The sequence below is a fragment of the Anolis sagrei genome, chromosome 2, assembly GCF_037176765.1.
Source record: "Anolis sagrei isolate rAnoSag1 chromosome 2, rAnoSag1.mat, whole genome shotgun sequence".
Lineage (NCBI taxonomy): Eukaryota > Metazoa > Chordata > Lepidosauria > Squamata > Dactyloidae > Anolis > Anolis sagrei.
Genome location: NC_090022.1, coordinates 59,681,964 through 59,707,727, shown reverse-complemented (window position 1 = coordinate 59,707,727; position 25,764 = coordinate 59,681,964). Strand labels below are relative to the sequence as shown.

At 37.0% G+C, this 25,764-nt stretch overlaps 1 protein-coding gene across 2 annotated transcripts in view; it reads left to right on the top strand.

Moving 5' to 3' along the window:
* Positions 1-25,764, top strand: part of CACNA2D3 (calcium voltage-gated channel auxiliary subunit alpha2delta 3) — a 674,683-nt gene that overhangs the window by 442,861 nt on the left and 206,058 nt on the right. For both annotated transcript variants that reach the window (XM_067463553.1, XM_067463552.1), the window contains exon 13: positions 6,102-6,235. In XM_067463553.1, the coding sequence (XP_067319654.1) occupies positions 6,102-6,235 (134 nt within the window). The remainder of the gene's footprint in view (positions 1-6,101; positions 6,236-25,764) is intronic.

Sequence of the window (25,764 nt, the reverse complement as noted above, 5' to 3'; positions counted from 1 at the left end):
CCTGTTGCACCAACTCCACTGGCTACCGATCTGCTACCGGGCTGAATTCAAAGTGCTGGCGTTGGCCTTTAAAGCCCTAAACGGTTCCGGCCCAAGCTACCTATCTGACCGCATCTCTGCCTATGAACCCACCAGGACTTTGAGATCTTCCGGGGAGACCCTGCTCTCGATCCCGCCTGCTTCTCAAGCTTGGCTGGCGGGGACGAGAGATAGGGCCTTCTCAGTGGTGGCTCCTCGGCTGTGGAACGCCCTTCCTACGGACATTAAACTAGCACCATCTCTAATGGTATTCTGCAAAAAGATGAAGACCTGGCTGTTTGAGCAGGCGTTCGAATAATTGGTTCAATGATTGGTTAATGAACACTGGAATGGAACAATGGATGACGAATCTGGAACATGTTTTTGATGACGAGACGACAGTGAATGGGTATTGTAGTAACTGTTTATTAATTGTGTAATGTGTTAGGTTGTTAACTGTTTCTATACTGTAGCACTGAATTTTTGCTGTTCGTATTTATTGTGAACCGCTGTGAGTCGCCTTCAGGCTGAGAACAGCGGTATATAAGTAAGGTAAATAAAATAAATAAATTTTCTTTTTGATACCATTAACATTTAATTCCATTTTAATGTTTGTGTATTTGTATGTTTTAAATTGTATTTCATTTGGTTTAACTGTAGGTCACATTGAGTCTATTTTATAGAGAGAGAAAGTGGGGTAGTAATAATAGTAATATCAAACTATTATTTAGATTATAAAGATTTCATTTTCTTTACTAAATCAGTGGAGTCACTTTAAAGGAAATATAAATTAAGAATTGTAATGGCAATAGTGCAGGAGTGTGAAATTCACTTCAGTTCGCTCTTGAGCAAAATGTATATAATTTGTAATGAAAATCCCAAAACTGAACACAATAATGGACAGAATCTTTAGCCTGTGCATTTCTAAGATCACAGGACAATTGGTGCAATATATATATATATATATATATATATATATATATATATATGCATAAACAGTTTATGCTAAAGCACTTCTGTCAGTGGAAGAAAAATCTATGCATTTCAAAAATGAGCTTAATTAGTACATCCAATGTTTTGTTTTATTTTTAAGAAAAGAATTTTCAAGCATTAAAAACAAATCTTGTCACCTAATAGTGACATGTATTAGAAAGAACTTTGATGCCAAAGAATCTTGAAAAGATCCTTTTTTATATCATTTCACAAGCCTTGAAGAGCTTTATGACTGTTTTGGATGCTGCATTGCACATCAACTGAATAATATAGCATGATCGCTAGCACAAGTTTAGTTCATTCATGGAATAAAAGGACTATGTTAAAGAATCTTTCTCCAGCATCCTTGTGTTTCCCCACATGGAATTATAGCTATAAAGACTTTGTCCTTATCAGTTGCAACATTGCCAAATGGAGATTTTGTTTGGCAGGGCCATAGGAATGGTAGATAATAGCTGCAAGAGAGGAGGAAGATTTGGCAGTGCTGATCTGCAGGGCCTCTGAAGTACTGCACTGCAGTCTAATTCTTGCATGGCTGGGTAAGCCAAAGTCTGTAGCTGTCACAGGGGTCACTGACCCTAACATCAATTTTCCTTGTGGTGATTTTCCCCTTGAAAGCACAAAAGAGCTGAAGGGTGTTTGAAAGATTTCCAGCTGACTGAATTGTGGATAATGAAGTTTTTTCCTCTGGAACTGGATCTCTGTGGAAATTCACACCACACTGCAAGATCAGCCTCTCCTATCTCCTGCTCATATTCCAGCATGACTTTCTCTTACATAATTTGGCTGTATCTTGAGGGATCGTGGACCTAATGAGGCAAAGCAAAAGCCCATTTTAAATACATTAAAACAATTAAGGTGCTGCAGAATAGCTTAAGGAAGTTTACAGTGGTCTTCCTAACAGGAGAATAAAACCAAAGGTGAAGAAACTGCAAATCCGAGCACAGATAAAGTTTTCCAAAGATTCAAACTTCTGGATTTTCAGGGAATCAGACATGGCCTTTTCTGCAACAGTCATTTATAACTGAATGTGTGCCAGCTATAAAAACAAAGGTGGACCGATATTTGAGTTTGCCACAAACAAAACAGTCAACGTAAGCCTTTAAAAGTAGCCTGCTTCATTATGGTAATTTGATAACTCTACTTGCTTTAATGATAGTTAATTCAATTATTCATTATCCATCATGTGCCTAGTCTTTCACATTAACACTTAAACATAGAGGTTGAGGAAATTCATTGGTTCTTGGAAAGAACAAAGCAATGACAAGAGGCAGTTGGGTCTGCCAAATTATGGATTGGGCGACCATTAGCTATTATAGCACTAAGGAATAATTCTATAAAATCCCTAATTACACCCCAACTATAATATCCTAAAATATAGCATCCTGCTGAGAAAGGTTCATACATTACTTTTGTGACTAGAGTGGTGTATTAAATGCAGAACCTCAAACAAAGACAATAACACATTACCCTGTTGATATACAGGAGGAGTGATCCGGTTGCCTACCCTGGATGGCATGACATGCCCGTCATCTTTGGTAAAGAGTCTGGGAGTCCTTTTAGACCCTCTGCTGATGATGGAGGCCCAGGCCTCAACTGCGAGCAGAGTCACATTTTTCCATCTGCGTCAGGCTAGGCGTCTGGCTCCCTATCTGTCCAGGGATGACCTGGATCCAGGCTACGGTCATCTCAAGGTTGGATTACTGTAATGCCCTCTACATAGGCCTGCCTTTATCAGTGATCCAGAAACTTAAACTAGTGCAAAATGCTGCTGCCCGGCTTCTCGCAGGGGTTCCAGCGAGGTGTCATATCACTCTAATCTTGCAGCAACTGCACTGGTTGCCGATTGAGCACCGGATTACCTTCAGAGTGCTGATTCTTACTTTTAAGGCCTTATATGGCCTGGGGCTGGAGTATCTGAGGGACCGCCTCACCCCCTACCAACCCCTGAGATCACTCCATTCAGATGATCAGAATTTCCTTGAAGTTCCCAATTTTAGAACCTTTCACCTGATGTCTACTAGGCGTAGAGCATTTACGGTGGTGGTTCCTTACCTGTGGAATGCCTTGACAGCGGAAACATGAGCTCTCCAAGACTTGCTATCTTTTCGTAGAGCTTGTAAAACTTATTTATTTAGGCTGGCATTTGAATCTTGTTGACTGAAAATTTTCTTTGATTTTAAATGTAATGTATTGCATATGTATATTGTAAACCGCTCCGAGCCTTCGGGGCGTGGCGGTATATAAAATTGATTAATAAATAAATATAAATAAAATAAATAATATCTCCCTGATGCGGTATTTTACTTTTAATTTTCTCACCGGAATAAATTGGATCTATTATTTTTATGGGGGAAAACCTAGTCAAGAGACTAATGATTCCTACCTTTGCCCAAGACATACTTGGATCCAGTGAAAGCTGCTGACTCCCATGTCAGTGAAGCAGTGAATCCACTTTAGATTTTGATGCCAGATTTTAAAGTAGTTTTCCAAGATGTTGAACCTATATGTTGAACCTTCAAAACAATCCAAAAACTTCAATATATACTGTGCTGGTCCTACCATTAGACCAAGGTGTGAAAACCATTTCCAACAGCAGATACTCTTATAGAGCAGGGCCTTCCCTTTAAATGGTTCTTCACTGGTATGGGAGCTACAGTTTACCACTGTATTGAACTGCATTTGTATGGTTTGAATTTTGCATGGGAATTTCTGTCACCCTTAAATATTTCCACTATCAAACATTGCTATCTTGAAGGAGGAACTCATTAACCAGGTATCCTGATTAGTGATTTCCTTTAAGAGAATATATTTGGCTGGTCCTACCATTTGATAAGATGTAAAAACAGCAGATAGTCTTGTAGAACAGTGCCTCCAGTTTAAATGGGCCTTATGAACATGGCTGGAAGATAGAGCTGTCTATTTCATACAGTCTTCCCTGGGTTCCTGGAGTCAGCCTGACCTCCTCCACATACCATGAGTGGGAGCTATACACTGTTTGAGGACTTGGGAGAGGATCTTCATTACTGATGGCATTCCAGTTGTGAAATGTTCTCACCTTGGCATCCCAGTTGGTGCTGAATTGTTACTATTCTCTGTAACAAGTCTCTGAGAATGTAACAGGGGCACCTACTTGTCAGGTTTTGATGGATTCATTTCAATTGGTGCAGCTCAAGGATGTGGACAAGATTCTTGGAAAAGTGAGAACAACCATATGCATCCTAGACCCCTGCCCATCTTGGCTGATAAAGGAGGCCAGAAGCAGTTTGTTGGAGTGGGTGAAGGCAGTGGTTAATAAATCCCTACAGGAAGGCAAGATTCCAGCAAGCTTAGAAGAAGCTGTAATAAAACCACTGTTGAAAAAAACATCACTGGACCCCACTCAATTAAACAACCTTTGGCCAGTTTCCAATCTTCCCCTTTTTGGGAAAGTAATGGAATTTATGGTGGCTTTACAACTTGAGGTGTTCTGATTATCTGGATTCTGTACAGTCAGGCTTTAGTCTGGGACATGGAACTGAAACAGCCCTGGTCGCCTTAGTGGATGGTCTGTGTAGGAAACTTGACAGGGGGAATGTGTCCCTGATGGTTTTCTTGGGCCTCTCAGTGGCCTTTGATACTGTAGATCATGGTATCCTTTTGGGACACCTGGCAGGAATGAGGCTTGAGGTACTATTCTACAGTGGCTCCGGTCCTTCCTAGAAGGCTGTTCCCAGAAGGTGTTGTTGGGGGACACCTGCTCGGCCCCACAGCCATAGTGCTGTGGGGTTCCGCAGGACTCAATACTGTCCACCATGTTGTTTAACATCTACATGAAGGGAGAGATCAGCTGGAGTTTTGGAGTCTCATGCCATCTGTACGCAGATGACATTCAACGCTATTACTCTTTTCTATTTGCTGCTAAGAAGGTTGTTCGGGTGCTGAACTGGTGCTTGGCAGCTGTGACAGTCTGGACAAGAGTGAACAAATAGAAATTGAATACAGACAAGACAGTCACAAGGCTGAACAGGCACGACTGGTGGGTCGAATGACAGAGCCTTCTTAGTCATGGCCCCTCGGCTGTGGAACTCCCTCCCCAGTGACATTAGATCAGTGTCCTCCCTCCCAGCCTTCAGAAGGAAAGTGAAAATGTGGTTTTGGGATCAGGCCTTTGGCAGTAAAGGGAGCAGTGCAATCAGAGACTATGAAATAACATTGACAACTTGGACTGGCCCCGGATAATGACTTGGATTATGTGATATTAGGTTGTTTAATGTGTTTTTTTAATTGGTTGGTTTTTAATGTTTTAAAGCATTGCTTATTTATTGATAATATCTGCACACACAACATCTAATTGTTGCCTTTGTAAGGCCCCCTCAAGTCCCCTTTGGGGTTGAGAAGGGCAGGATATAAGTGCAGTAAATAAATTGTTTAAGCTGATTTACTTATAAGCTGCCAAGAGATCTTGGTATATGAGGTAGAACAGAAATATTTAAACAATTAAGGCAACAAAATGCCTTTAGCTAGTTCTGGATATCCAGATTATCCAAAAGAAGTAAGCCAATGCAAAAAGCAAATTTTTGAAAGACACCCACTGAAAATTGCTGCCTGCCCAGTATGCAGTCTACAGAGTACTTACAATACTAAAGATTTCTTGAAGATCCTGTTGCCACGGAAAATCATTTTATTAGAACAAATAGAATTCAAATTTGATAGAATTAGAAATTTTACAGTACAATAAACTTGCATTTGTGATGCTAGAGAAAAAGAAATTAATAATGTTCCATCATTTGCTTTTAAAAATAAACTCCCTCTACTTTTACTTTATTCTGAAACTGAAAAATTGACTCAGAACAAAAAAAATTGTAGTGAAGGCTGTGCAATGGTGTATAACACTCTGAGGAATTGAACCTTTCAGGACTGACATATCATTTCACAGACTTGTGATTTCACAAATTAATGCCTGACAAGCCACTTTCTTTGGATTTTTTCCCCTTCCTTCTTCTCTCTCCCATGTTTCTCATTCCTTCTGGCACAAAGAGGCGGCAGGACGAATATAATTATTATTATCATGTACCTCTCTCTCTGTGTCTCCCTTAAAATGTCTACAGGTTTTTTCACTCAGATCTCAACTCTAGCTGATGTCCAGGAAAACGTTATGGAATATCTCCATGTGCTTAGTCGTCCCAAAGTGATTGATCAAGAGCATGATGTGGTATGGACTGAAGCCTATGTTGACAGCACTGTAAGTGTGCAAGGGACAAAATGTTATACAGCTAGTCATTTGGGATTGTTGTTTTTGCAGTCTCATCCTACATTTAATACTATGTAGCATACTTAGAACCTCTGCTTTCTTGAATGGAGATTGTGCATGTACTGCTAGATGAAGTTCAGTTTACATAGGATGAATGGACTAATTTGAGTTGTAGCAGTTAATGGCAAGTCTTTCATTTTCAGAGAATGTATGATTCCATGCCCATTGAGTAAGGCACCATTTTGCTCATCAAGAACTATACAGTATGAATATAGAGAGTAAGTGTAAATCAAATCCTGCAAGTAAGACTTGTACACCCATAGGTGACACCAGTAGGGATTGCAGTTCAATGGCTGACAAGAAAACTGAATGTTTTCTAGCTTTCTACCTTCTGTGTTTTATCTACATGCATTAAATTTATGCTGCATATCAAATCTAGTAAAGTGTTCTAGTAGATACATGTAATCTAGTTGAGAGTTCTAATCCAAATTTCATTTTTAATGGGGTAAGTCACCTCTGGTTAAAATACATAGCAAAAATCTCAAAGTGAGTTCTGAATCCAGATAGATGCAAAACAAAAGCTGGTATGATGAGGATTCCAATAGGAAACCTTGCAAGAATGTCTTGGGAGTTTTTCAAGAAGTATTTACGCATATAGGAATGATTTTTTAAAAGGGAGATGCCTTTCATGTTGAAACTGAATAGATACCCTATCTCCTTTTAGTGATTTTATAGTCTTAAGCATGATTGGTAGAAAACATTAGAACCTGTTTTGTTTTTCAGTGATGATACAACATTTTTATTTTGTGTTTGTTTTGTGCTTACATTTTTATGGTGAGTAATACGTCATCCTGCATACAGTTTACTTTTGAAAACTGCATTTCTCAACTACAGGTTAGTTTAAATTGAGATTAGTTTAAATTGCTATTCGCTCAATCTCAATTTAAAAAACAGATTTTTCAAGCCCTCTTTTCTATAAAATCCAACTGGGTCCAGGTTCATGAAGTTTTATTGTGGCAATCATGTACTGTCCTACTGGAATCCTTTTTTCCCCCTGTGACCAAATGCCTGAACAAATTTAAACTGCTAAAGTGCCTTGTGACAAACCTACAGCATTCTATAGATATTAATATGCTTTGTAGTTTTAGTGTGGATTGAACCATGGGATTGTGTTTTTCTGTTGTAATCGTTTCTCATTTTGAATTCTCACTCTTAGAAACTAAAGAGATACTAAGTGTTAACTTCTGGTTTCTGATTACAACTCTGATTTCCTGATGGAAATACGGTATTTTTGTCTTTGCTTCGCATTTCTGATGTGTTCATGTTTGGCAGGAATTCCACGATCACATTTCCAGATTATTTTAGCATTTTATACTGGAAGGATTTATCAAAGATTCTTACATAAACAATTGTTTGCCTTTTTGGTTACCTAACAAGAATATTACTATAATGTGGACTTCATATTTTGTCCTATGATCAGCATGGCAATCTGGGATATATATTATTTGCCCATTGGTTTAGTTAATATTTGTTGGGTTCATTTCTTGGATGAAACTTCTAATGGTGGAATTTTCTTTCTGCCAGATTGAAATAATGCAGTATTTGGGGCTGCTTGAGCATCTTTTTTGAGTAGTTCTATAGATATATGATGGCAATTCCATGATATATTGTCTGAACATTGTGCAAGTCTCTTTCTTTTGTAATGTAAGATTCATCTACTATTGCAGTAACATTTTTCATATATTCTCCAGCTATCTCTAAAACTGATTTCTTCAAGTAGCATTGGAATTATGATGAGCTCATTCCTCATCGGTCTTTCTTTGCAACATTTGCTGTGGGCATCAATAAGTGCTTACTCCCTGAAATTTTATCTGAACCAGGAAAAGAACTGATTATTTTCTTTTGATTGCATCCCTCATTCTCACTTGATTTAAAGCATGGCAATTGTTATTTTGTCCCTTGGAGATGGATGGCTAGTTAAGTAACTGACTAGAGCATATCAGCTGTCCTAGATTCTGCCCATCATTCAATAGAAAACAAACTGGAACACTGTGAGCTTAGCTTTTGATGACTATCAGTTCAGCTGCTGGTGAAATCAGTCTTTAACTTGCTTTCTCCTACTTTTTTATTTTATTTTTGAATGAAATGAATAGCAAAGTTATACCCTGGATGTAAACTTTTATATATAGTCACTCATTAACAAACAATTTTTTTTTTTTGGGGGGGGGGGATAACTTGCTTATACATACATTATTATTATTATTATTGACACAAAAGCACAGTATGTCACAGCAAATGAGATCTACATGCTGGATTTCGTATCACAAAATCACAAGTCGAACACTTCCCAAGCTTCTAGGACTGTGTGATGTATTATTATTATTATTATTATTATTATTATTATTATTATTATTATTATTATTATTTATACCCCATACACACCTTGCTTAATTTTTGGGAAAATGGTTTTGGGCATTTACTTTATGTTGAATAGGGTTTAAATGGTTGTCCACATCTGTGTTAAACAACTTCCCCTAAAACCTATACTCCTGCATTTTCATAGAATCATAGAATCAAAGAGTTGGAAGAGACTTCATGGGCCATCCAGTCCAACCCCCTGCCAAGAAGCAGGAATATTGCATTCAAATCACCCCTGACAGATGGCCATCCAGCCTCTGTTTAAAAGCCTCCAAAGAAGGAGCCTCCACCACACTCCAGGGCAGAGAGTTCCACTGTTGAACAGCTCTCACAGTCCTCATGTTCAGATGGAATCTCCTTTCTTGTAGTTTGAAGCCATTGTTTCGTGTCCTAGTCTCCAGGGAAGCAGAAAACAAGCTTGCTCCCTCCTCCCTGTGGCTTCCTCTCTCATATTTATACATGGCTATCATATCTCCTCTCAGCCTTCTCTTCTTCAGGCGAAACATACCCAGCTCCTTAAGCAGCTCCTCATAGGGCTTGTTCTCCAGACCCTTGATCATTTTAGTCGCCCTCCTCTGGACACATTCCAGTTTGTCAATATCTCTCTTGAATTGTGGTGCCTAGAATTGGACACAATATTCCAGGTGTGGTCTAACCAAAGCGGAAAAAAGGGGTAGCACTACTTCCCTAGATCTAGACACTATGCTCCTATTGATGCAGGCCAAAATCCCATTGGCTTTTTTGCCACCACATCACATTGTTGGCTCATGTTTAACTTGTTGTCCACGAGGACTCCAAGATCTTTTTCACACATACTGCTCTCGAGCCAGGCATTGTACCCCACCCATTCTGTATCTTCGTTTTTCCTGCCAAAGTGGAGTATCTTGCATTTGTCACTGTTGAACTTCATTTTGTTAGTTTTGGCCCATCTCTCTAATCTGTCAAGATCGTTTTGAATTCTGCTCCTGTCCTCTGGACTATTGGCTATCCCTCCCAATTTGGTGTTGTCTGCAAACTTGATGATCATGCCTTCTAGCCCTTCATCTAAATCATTAATAAAGATGTTGAACAGGACCGGGCCCAGGACGGAACCCTGCGGCACTCCGCTCGTCACTTCTTTCCAGGATGAAGAGGAAGCATTGGTGAGCACCCTCTGGGTTCGTCCATTTAACCAATTACAGAGCCACCTCACCGTAGTTTTGCCTAGCCCACATTGGACTAGTTTGTTTGCCAGAAGGTCATGAGGGACCTTTTGCTTCAATCTTTCTCTTTAGTTTGTTTTTCTCTGATTTCCCTTTCTTTTCATGGTATTTTGTAGCATTCAAAAATATAGCCTGTTTTAAGATTAAAAGATGAGAAAGGATCCAATGGTAACTTTGAAACTAACCAGGGAAAAGAAATCTCTAGCATAAGATTGGTGGACTAGAATCCACTTCAGCATTCAGATTTACGTTGGAATTGTCTTTTTTTCCAGTTTGCTTCAAATATACTTTATTTTTTCCATATCTATTACTCTTTGGTTTTTATTTTAGTCATAAAAAGGTGATGAATTATTTTCCAGTTTCTTAAGTAAATAAATTCCATAAACATGTGAAAGAGGATTGCAAGCATTTGGTTTGATGCCATCCAATGCAGATTGCTACTGCAAAGGAGTTGGCTGTTGAATACTGGTGTTGATTGCAAAAATTTTGCTGAATATTTGTACAATGTGAGAGAATAATTTACATTAAAATTCACACAGGAAATCTTTGAGGAGGACACAGGGGAACTTTATTTCAACTCTAATTTTCATATAACCTGCCATTTTGGTAAACATTTCTGTTACTGATGATCTGGAAGATGGCTAGCCTGTAACAAAATCTGTGCACTGGAAACATTATCCACATATTACACTGATAGCTTGTTTGTTAAACCAGAAGGCAAATTAACAGCTGCAAGACTTACAAGCAATGTTTAAAAGTAAATTTACAGCAGGTATATACTGCTATATTAACAGAAAATATTGTCTTTTATTATAAGGGGAAAGGGGAAAACTAAAAGTAATATAACATAAAGAAAGGTCTGGAGAAATTTCATGTATTCAGTTAGTCTTTTAAAAACATTACATTCAGTTAAAGTAGAAAAGTCTTATTTGATTCCCATGCCCTCCCTGTTGATGTTTTTTTTCTTAAAAAGCAAATAAATAATATATTAAGAGAAGAAAATAAACAAGTCTGCTTCTAAAAGTAACATTTTCCTCTTCCCTCTTGTCAAGATCTATATGAGCCTAAAATTTCAAATATGTGCATTTCAGATGCAGTCTCTGTACATTAAAATTTGGTTTGGAGTTTCATGCAAGAATGATGCTACCTTTGAAAATGCTCAAATAGAAAATTAAGATGAATGGCCTGAATACATGCAAATTCAAAACTATTGGCTCATGACCAATACTCCAGCTTGTCCTACCTTGACATCAGCAGGAACATATTATCTCTGTAATACAGCTTCAAGATGCTTTCAAGCAGATTACAACAGAATTAGTAATATTTCGATATTTCCAGTTGGCAAAGTGTAGGCATTATGGTAGTTTCGCTAAAAGAGAAATTCAGGAAGCATAAAGCTATAATTTTAAGTGTGAATAGTACCCAGTCAGGAAGCCTCCACAATGTCCAGTTCACATTGAATAATTGGGAGTGGCATACATAAAATATATTTGGCATCTATCAACTATCTCACAATGGTTGCAATGACTTTGATTCACACAACTTATCTCTTTTTAAAGCACTGCATCTCCAAAACCTGAACATTTGGATTATTTCTTTAAAAAAATTAGACAAAGATTTCATAACAGTAAATCAATTCAGCATTATTTAATATTATATATGAAAGAGTTGTGTCTAACAGCTTCTAAGGAAAAATCAAAGCAAATCTTTCAGCCAGATAATATTCCAAAAGTTGGCACTGTGTTAATTGTGCTGTTACCATAAGTGGCTGTAATTAGCATTTTTAGCACAATAAGAGGTATCCGGGTTCTCTTATTTCTGGCGTATATTATGGATTGCTGCACTGAGAAATCATTACAATATTTCACAGTTAGTTTGAAATGATCTTTAATGCTGTAACAAGTAAATTTTCATAGTGGTTCTGAATGCACATTTCAGTAAATATCATTTATGACCAGGTGAGGGAAAAATGTGCATCTGAATTACTCATTTAGGAAGAGAATAAGGAATCCCCCCTCTTCTTTGTGTATCTCACAAAATCAGACTAACTTTAAACATATACTTTGTGGTATCATTTCCTCTCAGCATGTTGATCATTCTCTTTCAGAAACAGATGTCTTAACTAAATATCTACTGTTCTTCCTTACATTTTCACTCTACATTAAGCAGCTTAATTTCACACACTGCTTTTTTTTTCCTGTGGAGAGGACCCTTGTGAACATTTGACTTCCTGAAAAGCAAACAATGCATGATCTGGCATGTCCAGATTTAGAAGCACCATTTTACAACAAGGATTATGAGCACAATATTACATTTAAAAATTATATGTATTATGCATGTATGTATTATGTAAAACGCTGAGAGAATATTTTAGAAATATTGCTAAGCATGCTTCATATCTTGTTCCCTCATCAATAGTTTTATGGCAAGATGTTATTTCAAGTTTAGACAATGCCAGGAGGTAATTATGCTTTGAAATGACAAGTTAAAGTATTACCAGGCTGAACTTGAGATCAGTGTCATTAATAGTGCTGCAAAGGGATCTCGTAACACCTTAGGGGCCAACTAAGAGAATGGAGCTGGTAGCATAATTTTTCGTAAACTAAATCTATTGATATGTGAAGGTTTATACTGCCAACTTTGTTCCTTTAGTTGTTCTCTATGGGCCCTTCGACAGAGCCATATCACCCAGAATATCAAGGCAGATAATAACCAATATCTGCTTTGAACTAGATTATCTGAGTCCACACTGCCATATAATCTAGTTCAATGTGGATTCTATAGAGCTTTGTGGAAGGAGTCTAAGATGCTACAAGACTCCTTTGTACATAGATATTCCAGACTAACATTGCTGCCTTTGAATTATATTAACAGTGTTGTGGGTGGGTGTTTCTTCAAATAAGTAGAAACAATTCCAGTGACATATACTCAGCTGCTGGCTGGTAAGAACAGCAAGCATGTACATGTCATATTAATTATAGTATAAAGACTCTTGTCGCTTCCACCTAGCCAGGAAAGCTGTTGAGCTGCTGAACTCAATAGAAACATATATGGTCCTTGAGAAAGAATGATAGGATGAATTAATTGAAAGATGTATTTGATTTGTTCCAATTAATGTGCAATTTCCCATGATTTCAAAGGTGTTTTAAGCATATGCAATAAACCCAATTTTTATGCCTATCTTTTCACCTAGACTCTTTGAATTTTCAAACAGACTTTTTTTGCATTTGTTAAAATTGCATGTTTATTTTTGTCCTAGACTAAGATGTATAACTAATGCTATTAGATAATACTTTTATTTGCTACAAGGTATTGCATCATTGAACTAACTGCTAGTTCTTAAAACTGCTGGGTGACTGGGTGTAATTGCAGTGTTTGTTTTAATCCGTTCACTTTAGTTATGGTAGATATCACAATATTAGAAACCTAGGGTTGGAAAAGACCATAAGGACTATCCAATTGAACCTCCTGCCATGCAGGAAAACATAATGGAAGCACCCCTAACAGCTGTCCATCCAGCCTCTGCTTAAAAACCTCCAAAGGAGACGTTATCCCTCTCTGTGCAGCATATTCAACTGTCAGGAAGTTCTTCGTGATGTTTATGTGAAATTTGTTTTGCTATAATATCAATTCATTGCTGTATGCCCTAGAACCTGGAATGGCTGCAAACAAAATGGGTCTTTCTTAGAATCTTAGAATAATAGAGTTGGAAAAAACCACATGAGCCATCTAGTCCAACTCCCTGCCATGATGGAATCAATATTTCTTTGAATGATTTAAACATTGCTGTTGTGTCACCTCTTACCTTTCTCTTCTCCATGCTAAGATAGTCAGCTCCCTAATCCACTCCTCAAAGACTTTGGTTTCCAGTGACCTCTGGACATGCTCCAGTTAATCAATATTTTTCTCAAATTATATTGCCCACAATGGGTCACATTATTCAAAGGGAGGTCCATCCAAAGTAGAGTAATAATGTGATACTATTGTTTTTCCCAATCTAAATAGCATTAGGGCAGCTTAAAATTGCATGAGATTTTTAAGATGCCTTATCACATTGTTGACTCATGTTTAGCTTGTGGTCTCCCAAGTCCCCTAGATTACTTTCAAGTGTAGATTTCCACCCATCCTATAACTGTACAATTCTTATGCCTGGTACATTATATTTCTCCCCTTCAAGATTCAGTTTGCTAGTTTTGGCCCAGTTCCCTAATTTCTTAAGGATTTTAAAATTCTGATCTTGCTCAGTAGGATATCAATTACCCCTCCTAATGTTGGTTACATCTGCAAATTTGATAAGCATGTTCTCTATTGCATCATCTATTGTAAGTCATTTACAAAGATACTGAATAGCACTGGGCCCAAGACTGGATGGCTCTTGCTAATAACTTTTTTCCAGGGTGGAGAGGAGTCATTGCTGACTACTCTTTGAATTGAATCAGTTGGCCAATTACCAGTTCACCTAATTGCACATGGCATTTTCTAGCACACATTTTACTAGCTTGGTTGAAAGAATATCAAGGAGAAACATGTTGAAAGCCTTATTGAAATCAAGATATGCTACATCCACAACATTCCTTCCATCTACCAAGCATGTAAGTCTATAAAAAAGATATATGATTAGTGTGTCATGACCTGTTTTTGAGAAATCTATGTTGATGTTTAGTGATCATGGCATTCCCTTTTAATTTTATACAGAATTTCTGTTTAAAGAACTCCTCTAGAACCTTTTCTGGTACTATGGTACTAGTGTCAGGATGACTGGGCCGTAATTTAATGCTGTTTGTAGAACAAAATGGCACAAAAGACAAATATGTTCAAACTATCAAAACAAAGGGGGAAATCCCCCATATGTAAAGAGAACCATATAAAAAATCGAACTGGGCACAAGTATTGTGGCATGCCATCTGTATTGTATGTCACTGTGAAAACTGATTATGTTGGATCTCTTTCCCATAGCAGATGGGTTCATTAAATTTAATAGCCTCTAGAGCTTTGAGAAACAGTGTTAAAAACATGTGGAACATGCTGTGACTCTTCACTTGTAGCCTCAGAGTCATTATAATTCTGGCGCAGACTATAAATATTACAGTACTTTATTTCTATTGAAACAAATGATTACTCTATTATTTTTGTTCATATACAGGGACTTGAAAAATAATGAAGCTTTTAATTTTTTCATTTTTGGAGTGCATTGGATTCTCTTGGAAAACATTTTTGAAGATATTAACACCTCCAAGTTATGCATAGATTCAATTCCACTGTGTTTAAGCTTGCATGCTAACATCACAAACTAAAAAGCAACCATGTGGATTGAGAAAATTAGCCACTTTACTCCCTACAGTGGCAAGGAAATCAGAAAATATGCTAAGTGTTGGCTAAAAAAATCAAATCTGAAGTATTTAAAGATGTTAATTAGGAATCTATGTTGTGTCTCTCCTCACATTATATCATTGTAAATTTAGGCTTTCTTCACAGATAACCCAAATCTTATGTATTAAATGACTATAGTTTTTCTAGTATCAACAAGATACAAACCAACTTCAGATTCATTGGCAATATATATCTGATTTGTACTTTGTCTTAAGTAGTCATTTGAGAAACAAAAAATACCATTTACATTGCATTGCAGATAACTTGGTTTCTTCAACCACATCCATACAACAGTACAGTGTTCACGTACATTCAACACTTAGAACTCTTCATCTACAGTCCATTAAGGTCTTTCAACTAACAGAACCACTGACAACAATGAAACCTGCCACAGCTAGATTTTAAATATCACAGAAGGCTGCAGGATAGAGGAGAAATGAGCCCATTGCACTGGCAGATTTCCATTAATGTATCTTAAATTTAAAAGTATTACAAACACATGCCTTATATGTACTATATTACTTATACACATGCAAATTATATATGAGTTATTACTGTAATATACTGATGTATAAATCAACCTCATGTATATACTGAGGTAAGTTTGGGGGATAAAATTGTGGCTGTTTATATAATCCATGGATAAGTTGAGAGTTGTTCCACAGAGAGGGGAAATTGCTAATGCCACCTCAGGGGGCCAAGCATCTGGGCACCAGTTGCTGTTTTCCGTCCAGGTAGTCAAAAAAGATAGAAGCAGTCCTGCAGTAGAGAGAGTCGGTGCTTCTTTTGGGTTGTTACAGGATGAACTAAGCTCTTGCATTCATTACTCTGGTCAAAGAACGGAATAATTCCTTTTTAAAAATAAGAGTTACATTACAGTACTCACATTGACCTTTTGACATGTTGACTATTTTTGGGGTGGAGGGGAGATTTGATTTTTTTACTAAGTTTTCTAGACACATACATGAGTATATAGGATATATACATGAAGAATGAGGATTTTTGCAAATCTCAAAAATAATACAGTAACCCTAAACTATAGCTTCTTAAAATGGATTCCTTATAATTTAATTCATAGGATTAAATATTGTCTTCATCATTTCTTAGCTGCCTCCATGTTTTATTAGCTATCCCAGGTCTGATTTTTCTCTTCTTACTCCTATTGTTTTCTTGCCACAACTTTTGACACCTGGTTCGTTTTGATCATCTGGTTCCAAATTTTTCCAAACACTTCTTCTTCCCTTCCCACCTTACTAAACTTTATATAAAGAAGAGAGATATTGAAGTTGTTCTGGTGAGATTAGCATGTTCTTTTAAAATATATTTTGGCAGTTCCACTCTAAATTCATTTCATTATATCTGAGCCCTGGCACAAGTTGACATTTCAAACACAGTCTTTGATTTAAAAAGACTTAAGGAAATTCAGAACACACAAATAGCAAAGCAAATGTTTTCGTAAATTAATGGTGGTGGTGAAGGATCTAATGCATCAAGCTTTTAAAACACTTCCAAATATTATGTGAGTTTAAATTATTACTGTATGTATAATAAACTATCGGATTGGCCTCTAACCTAGTCATTTTAGTCCTGGATTACTGGTTAGCTACTTTTAAGACAATATTTGACAGTATAAATCACAATGACATTATTTTATTTTTGCTGACTCTCTAGACCAGAGTTTCTTAGACTGTTTCCTCCAGATGTTTTGGACTTCATCTCCCACAATTCCTAACTGGCTGGGATTTCTGGGAGCTGAATTCCAAAACACCTGGAGGAGCACATTTTGAGAAACACTGCTCTAGACACACTTTGGCCATCCTTGACTATCTTCATAAATCATACAAAGCAAATTTAGTGTTCTATTTTGCTCAGCTATAATCCACAACTGGAAAATCCTCAATATATGTCTATTCATCTTTCCTGCACACACCTGTTTTCCTTGATGAGAATTATTTATTTATACATTTTAACAGAAACAAAATATGGTAATTCACAACAAAAGTAATAAACAACCAGAAAGAGAAAATAAGAAAAAAGTACATATTGATAAATACTAGAATTAAAAGCTAAATTAAAATGAATACTAAGCAATTAAACTTAAACATTAATTAACTAAAACATTAGCAAGCAAAGGCGTTTTGCAACACTTTAGAGATTGAGATAACAAAGGCTGTGTCTGTATTAGGTACAGTATGCCAGTGTATATCTGCCCTGGAGTAGCCTGATTCAGCATGTATCTGCTGAATCTAGGGCCAGTGTCTCCACATACTAACCACAATTACACTAATTCTGGAGCTCCATGCAAGTGCCTGGCTATTGCCTGTTGCATGTGTTGATATCAGAATGGAGTGCCTACACAACCAACAAGGAGCAGCCCTCTCCTTCTCACTAGTCAACTGTCATCCCTTTCTGACATCAGCTGACATGACAGGCAATGGTCAGGTACACTCACAAAAATTCATAACCAGCAAGCGGCAGCAACAAAATGGGGATTAGTCATTTGAATGCCTCTAATAAAAGCGTATGAGCTCATGTGTTTTGGAACCTGTCTGGATAGGCTGGTCATGTGGGCAATCCTTTGTGACATCAGCAGTGACACCTGAAATAACTAGGAGTTTAGACCAAGCTCTGTAATAAGTTAAAAGTGGCAGTAGCGCTATTAGTGATGTCGAGGAGTGTGGACTTAAGGTGAGTCTGCATTTTTCTGTTAGTGTAGTCAAGGCCTAAGTCTACTTCCTGAGATACATGTGAAGAAGTAGACTTATGGCGGTTCTGCATGGCCATTTTATCTTTGAACCTGTCTAGTGTCAAATTCCAGATTGGCCCTGTAGTTGTTTTTACCACCAACACCCAGACCATTATGGAGGTGGAAAGGAGCCATAAATGTCCAGTGACATCAAATATAGTTTAGTACCATTGAACAGCCACCATTACTGTTCCCATGGTAGTGGTGGCCACCAGGCATGACATGGCTAGTGTCTGCCACCCATCACCTGAAGTGACATGGGAGGTGGGAGAGGAGGAATCATTCCTCCCATGGGTCCAAAAGTTGTAGTTTGTTCTGGATTCCTGGAGAAAAAATCTGAGTGGTCATGGCCCATGTTGACCAAAATCAATACTTTACATCATACATCCATTATGGAACTGATTTGCTTTCCCTTCAGGATCAGGTCAAACCAAAGGAGAGGAGATATGATAGCCATGTATAAATATGTGAGAGGAAGCCACAGGGAGGAGGGAGCAAGCTTGTTTTCTGCTTCCTTGGAGACTAGGACGCGGAACAATGGCTTCAAACTACAAGAGAGGAGATTCCATCTGAACATTAGGAAGAACTTCCTGACTGTGAGAGCCATTCAGCAGTGGAACTCTCTGCCCCGGAGTGTGGTGGAGGCTCCTTCTTTGGAAGCTTTTAAGCAGAGGCTGGATGGCCATTTGTCAGGGGTGATTTGAATGCAATATTCCTGCTTCTTGGCAGGGGGTTGGACTGGATGGCCCATGAGGTCTCTTCCAACTCTTTGATTCTATGATTCTATGATTCAGGATGAAGGGTCAATGTAGATATGTACATAGGGATTTTTCTACACTCTTCAAACCCCCAGATTCACCCTAAATGGACTATTCACCCTAAATGGACTATCACAATACACAGTGGCTTCAGATGAGTATTCTGGTTTCTGGGTTTGTTTGTGCTCTCAACAAATTTTACCTAATTTTGGGCAAAGTCGGGAGCTACTCTGGAATTTTATGGAATAGGATACTCCAGAGTATCCTGTGTCTTCAGGGTAGTCCAAGCAGAAGGATCAGGTTTGGTTTGACCTGATCCACTCTCCAGGACTGGACACTGTTACCATCACCTGCAATCATCAGCACAGAGAAAGGAGAGAGATTGTCCCACAACCATTCCTAGCTTGTTAAAAACCTCTTCTCATGTTAGAAAGAGGTGCTTGCAAGACCAGTAAGAAAGATAGGGCAGCCCCCCCCCCCCTTTCTTGCTGGTCATGTGGGCAATCCTTTGTGACATCAGCAGTGACACCTGCAATAACTAGGAGTTTAGACCAAGCTCTGTAATAAGTTAAAAGTGGCAGTAGCGCTATTAGTGATGTCGAGGAGGTGATATGTTGGCCAGCCTATCAGAGCAGATGCATTATTTTGCTATCTATACAATAGCCCTGGAATACATTTCCACTTGCCTAAACTGCTCAGAAGAGCCCATGGTCTATGAAAGCATATGCTACCAACTTCATTCAGTTAGCCTCCAATATCCCTTTTGATATTTGTATTCTAAACTAATATGATTATGTGTATTTATATTCTAAATTAGCATGATTATGTCTTGAACGAAAACATTAAACTCTAACTAACTTAGTTATGATGGGGAAATTGACTTTTCATTCCAAGCTGTAATGAAAGAGGGGGAAATGTTTTATTCTACAATTACAGATTCACCCTAGTAATCCTACTGGAGGTACTAGTACCCATAGACATAAACTGTAACATCATTAGCTTTCCTATTCCTGAAAAAGCATAAAAAATTTTCCAACCTTTTAAAAAAAACGATCTTCAGTCCTTTAAAATGCACATCACTTTGGCAATTTGGGGTAACTATTCAGCATCTATATTAGTCCATTCTTCTATCATTGGTCCTTCAGTCCATTTCCAAGTTTTTATCTGAGAAATAGTTCATATTTACTATCCAGTTCTTTACCCATTATACCTAAAAAAACCATTCCTGGTGACACACTTTTAGTTGATGATAAGTAGGCTAGAAGATTTGTCAACTTCTTGTTGTCATACAACCGCTTTATCTGAAATTATAAGGAATGCTTTAAAATCAAAGTTCATGTTTGAACACAAAATGTTATGCGGCTGCATAACCCAAATCTGAAACATAAAAAGAAACAGGTCACTAAATTAGGGAACTTTTCCCCTGGATTTCCAGACTACATTTATATTGGTTAAAATGAACATAATATTTAAAGAGCTTATTTCAAAAATTAAATGGTAAGACATGGAAACATTCAAATCAATTTCTTATTCATTCCTTGGATTCATCTCATGATTTCTGATATTTCCAACATTTGTGCATATTTTTGGGGAGGAAAATTACGGGTACCAAAAAAAGAGCAAGAGGTCTATTTTTCTTTGTCAAACATTATTCTACATTCAAGACATTTTCAGCTTGCAGCATGAAAGAGAGAAAATTGCCCAGAGTGTAGCATATACAAGTCACCTCTATAAAAGATGGTAGGTAAGTTTTTTTAACTTCACAATGCTTAACACAGTCCACCATCTATTTCACACAGAGCAAAGCTCATAATCAATACAATACAATCATCAGTTGATGCCTGTGACACTGTAGGTAATTACACTTTCCTCAAATGAATGGGAAAATTATTGCAAAATACAGACGAAAAACTGCAACTGTGACGAGGGTGCATTCTAAAAGAAAAACTATGTTCTTATTTTCCAGTGAACAGAACAATGAGCTGTATCCCTGGTTTGAAGAGCAACAAATCCACCTCATTGTATATTATGGCTTATTTTGTCAGATCTGCCAGGCCATTGCTTTTGTATCTCAATAGAAAAGATGGACTTACTATTGAGTAAACAACAACATAGGAAAGTGGGTCTTTGTGGTAGATAGGTATATTTTTCTGATGTTAGATGCTAAATTTCTGTTCTAGTGTAATGCTTTTGAAATAGCAGTAGTTGTTGTTGCGAGATATATTTTTATGTACAGAGGAACCACCAACTGCTTTGTTTTGATGGGAGGGTGGGTGATAGAAGGAGCATATGTGGGTGGTAAGTGTAAACTGATTTTTTAATTGGCCCACCCTCCAATCACCACCTTAGTAACTTTGGTGGACCTCATCTCCTATTGTGTTGATTGAACAGCCTTTTGCTTTACAGTGCCTGTTGGATGGATGGGTGACTTTTATTTACTTAATAAGTAATTCCTATCTCCATGCTGGACTCATACAGTTTCAGACAGAAAATCAAAATGATCTCCCACCTTGTTCTGGAAGCAAATTAGCATCCATTTCACTCTTCTCACTTCCCAACCTCCACCTTTTTTGTCTTTCCTTCTCCAGGTTTCCTCTCTTTCAGATTTTACAGTTATTGCTGCCCATCCAACCCTTTTCCTGTTAAAACCAAAATCCACTTCTTCCTCTTTGGCCTCCTATTCTAACATTCTATTCATGGCCCTGAACTATACTTGGAGAATTAATGTTGAAACTGTTATAATGTGGAAGCATTAATGCACATGTGGGTTTTTTTTATGTATACACACACATTCTTGTACCTGCCATTTTCTTTGCTTATCTGTCATACATTAGAAAACCATAGTTCTGTATTTTAAAAATTGCTGGCCCCATATGATTTCAACAAAATGACATCTCTCACCTTTTAAATCTATATGCTTTTGTAACTCTCTGTGTTTGTAGTTCAGAGAAATTCTTTTGTCATGGAAGGAAAGGGAGAAAAGATAGTCTGTTAAGTTTCGCCTTCCCACCAATCTTCATAAATGCCTCATTTAATAATAATTAGAACTGGCAGTAATTAAAATTAAACTGCCCGTGTATCATTTTTGTAGAGCTGCCAATAGAAGCTAACAGCAAGGATGCTGGCTAGGAAAGAAACCACGGCTAGGCAGTGTCTTTTATTTTGGAACACTGTTCCTTTTCTTAAAAAAAGAAAACCACATTGCATTTTGGGAAGTTTAGATATAATGCACTACTGAGCCAAAATGATTCTAAAGTTAATATTTCCTATATTTGTTCTTTCCAAATGTGTGTGAATATATATGCCTGTTGTTTTGTTTCCCCTTCTTGCACAGAGATATTCAGTAATTCCTAATGGAATGTTCTATTTATGCGAATCATGTCCATATATATATAAATGTAAATTGATGTGCAGGGAAGGAATGACATCACAAACCATTTTTCTAAAATCTAAAACTATTTCCTAAAAATTCGAATATCTTTTTCCAGATTTATTTTTATGATTTTCCATTTTACTTAATTCAGGAAGGAAAACTTGTGGTGGCAGTCGGTTCCTCACACCTCAGTCCGTTAATATTTGTGTAGAAATTTCCTCAGATGTCACACAATAATTAAAGAGCCTTGTCCCAGGAGTCCTGATTCACTTTCTCATTTATAAACATAATTTTCAATGCACGTCTCTCTCTCTCATTCTCACAAAAGTGTTTTGATCTTTCTAGTTCAAATTTATTCTGGTATAGAAATGGCTTGGGATCCAACAAGTATTGTTTTTAGCTACAACTCCCCAAAACTTCCCAACAAAAAGAGCCTCTCTGCCATAATTGATTCAGTATTTCTACTCTAGTTGACTCTAGCAATTGGATTTCAGCTTGAAATTACATTTTGCAATGAGGAAAAAGCAAACAGCACCAAGAAGAAGCCATAAAATCCATTAATTTTCAAATGATTTTCCCCAATGTGGAATTTTAAATTTCTACACAAGATAATAGTCAGTTAGTAAGCATCACTCTGTTATAGTTCATACTAACAAATAAAGTGTACAACATTTCACAAATATCAATTGAAATATAATAAGATATTTTGTCTAGATAAAATTATCTTCATATGTCTTTTGAAATAATATAACATTTCTTTGCATCTGTTTCAAAAGTGATATCCTGTGTCATCTTGAATCCAATATCTTTTTCTTTTAATGCTCTATCTGTACCACTGTTCTGGACATTTCATAAAGTGAATGTTTGTGAATTTAAATGGAGCCGCTTAGTTGTTCCACAGCACTGAATTTAAATACCTCAGCTACAAATTCTTAATCTGAAGAGGAAGCTGAAGTGAAGTAGGTGAAACCATTGTTAACATTTGTAAAGGCAAAAGTGTTCCATTGGAATGAGAAGCCTCATTGAATGTAATGATGCAAATGTTCATTCTTGGATTATGAAGCTTCATTTTAAATCTCTGAAATGAAGCTGTTTGACTCAATGAACTAATTATTTCAGTTTTATGACATCCTTTTGTTGCAAAAGTGATACAAGCGTATTTGTCAGCTAAAGTGGTAAAAGCCTGCTGAACTATTGCTATCCTTTACTTTGGGGAGGGGGGGCAGGGGACAAAAAGCTTGTGCACTCACTTGAGTTTAAAGAGGGACTGTCAGTCACCAATCCTTTTATTCGTGCATAGATAGATAGATAGATAGATTGATTGATTTCATATCAGTGAAAAATCTCCTTGCCCAATAACATTGTCTATGCATGAAAAGATTTTGTGTTAAAATGCATTTTGCATAAATATATTTTATAAATAGATTGGGTTTTGCAGGACAAAACCCCAAAGAAGTGGAAAACCTCAAAATGTGTTAGTCTTCCACTCTTGATCATATTTAAGAAGGCTTTGTTGTAAAAGACTTGATGGTAACATTTTCTTTACATCCACAATTGGAAAGAAAATATTTGATGCATTGCTCTTATTCTTGTTATTAAATACAATGAAATATAGTTCTAATTTCTCTTCCCTAAAGCTAATAATATACTTAATCTTTAAAAGATAATTAGTTTCCCTCTCCCAGTCCAAAATAAAAACCCTTCTGATTAAAGATTTAGATTGTGGAGCATAATCTAAAAAAAAGTTTAATATTACAATACATTACAATACAATACACAGAGGATGATAGTATTCTGTTTCTTTGTTAAGTAATAAATAACATTTCAGCAAAGTCAAAGCCTGCAGTCTTTTATTTTAGAGGGGAAAGGAAATAGATCTCAGTAAGGTGTAAAATACATATTTAAATTTTTATTCAGGTTTCCTAGTGGTATCTAGTGCAAATAAAATAATATTCATTTTAGTAGTAAGCTATTCCTTTAAACTAAATTCTTTTTGGGACTTCACAAATGTATAATGTCTTTCTATTTTCTTAAAGTGTTGTTCACTTAAGATATAAGTGTTGTTCATTATAGATCTTGAAAGCCCCTTAGATGTAACCCAGCCATGTTCAGCACAAAAAAAATGCTATGGTACAGCAAATCAGCATAATGAAAGCATGCCTGATGAATGGCTATCCCGCCATTATTTTAAATACATTTAGCAAATGGAAGTCTTCCATTCTCTGCTCAGATGAAGACAATACTGATTTGGTGTTTTCTAGCATCACTGGAATGCTTATTTTAACTGATATGAGAAGGAGAAATGATCATGCTTGATCATGGTTGAGGATGCTATGGGAAGGTGGATTGTTCTTTTTATTTCCATATTATTAGCCTCCACTACTTGGATTGCTTGGATTGCAAACTGCAAAAAATGATCTTTTGGAAGTGCATAATATGTGTATCAAAAAGCCCTGATGATATTAGAGATCAGTCTTGGTTCAAATAAAGAGACTTGGACCCCATCTACACTGACCATATAATGAAGATTGAACTGCATTATATGGTCATTTTAGACTTATGTAATTTATGTAATGTAATTGGTAACTTAATGTTGTGTATTATGTTTTAGATTTTCAGTGTTAGCACTGAATCTTTGCTGTTAGCCAGTCTGAGTCCCTCTACAGAGGTAGAGAAGATCGGAATATAAACGTTTTAAATAAATAAATAAATAAATGATATGACACAGCTCAATGCAGTTAAACTGAATAATATGAATCTACACTAACCACTAATAATGCAGTTTGATCTACATTAAATGGCAAGTGTAGATGGGGCCTAAGAACATATTCAGTTGTTGGCAAACCATAAAGTTTGATCAGCACACTCATGCTGATCATGTGGGGATGTAGTCTGCTCCTCCTTACACAATTTTATGACAGCAACAGGATCACTCTATTGCTCAACTCCTAGCTAGCTCCTGATTGGTTATTGCTGTGCATCTGAAAAAGAGGAACACCTTTGGACCTCAGAAATGGACAAAACTTGCTTCTCCTTTCCTGAATTTACAACAGTAGCCAATGATCTCCTTGAAGAACCCCACTGAGTGTAAGAATGGATAGTTGCCAGTGCAGATTTTAATTAGGGTTTTTAGCACCCGTAGAGACAGTTTGTTAGTGGTTGTGTAGTGGTTTGAGCATTGGATGGACTCTGGAGAACTTTGCCATGGAAACCTCTCAGTGAGCGTTCAGGAGGAGACAAAGGCAAATCTTTGAACAAATCTTGCCAAGACAACTATGTGATAGGTTTGCCTGAGGGTTGCCATAAGTCAGAAACAACTTGAAAGTGCACAACTATAGATTGATGTCTTAGTATAAAACCCATAGTTCTCCCCCCCCCCTTCTCCTCCCGCCATCATTGTTAGGCTAAACGTCAGCAATCAAATATTTCTGCCTTTGTGATACTGCCTTTTTGGTACCAAGTGAAAATATTTACATTTATCAGTTTGTCTGATAGTTTGGTCCAGTGTTTCTATAAAGACACTGTTTAAAAACATATTTTACATATGAAAAACATATTAAAGAGTGTTTTTTTAAATAACCATTGGAAGCTCTGTTAAATATTTTATTGTACTTCATGTAGCTCATATTTATATATGGAATTAAGACTTTGGT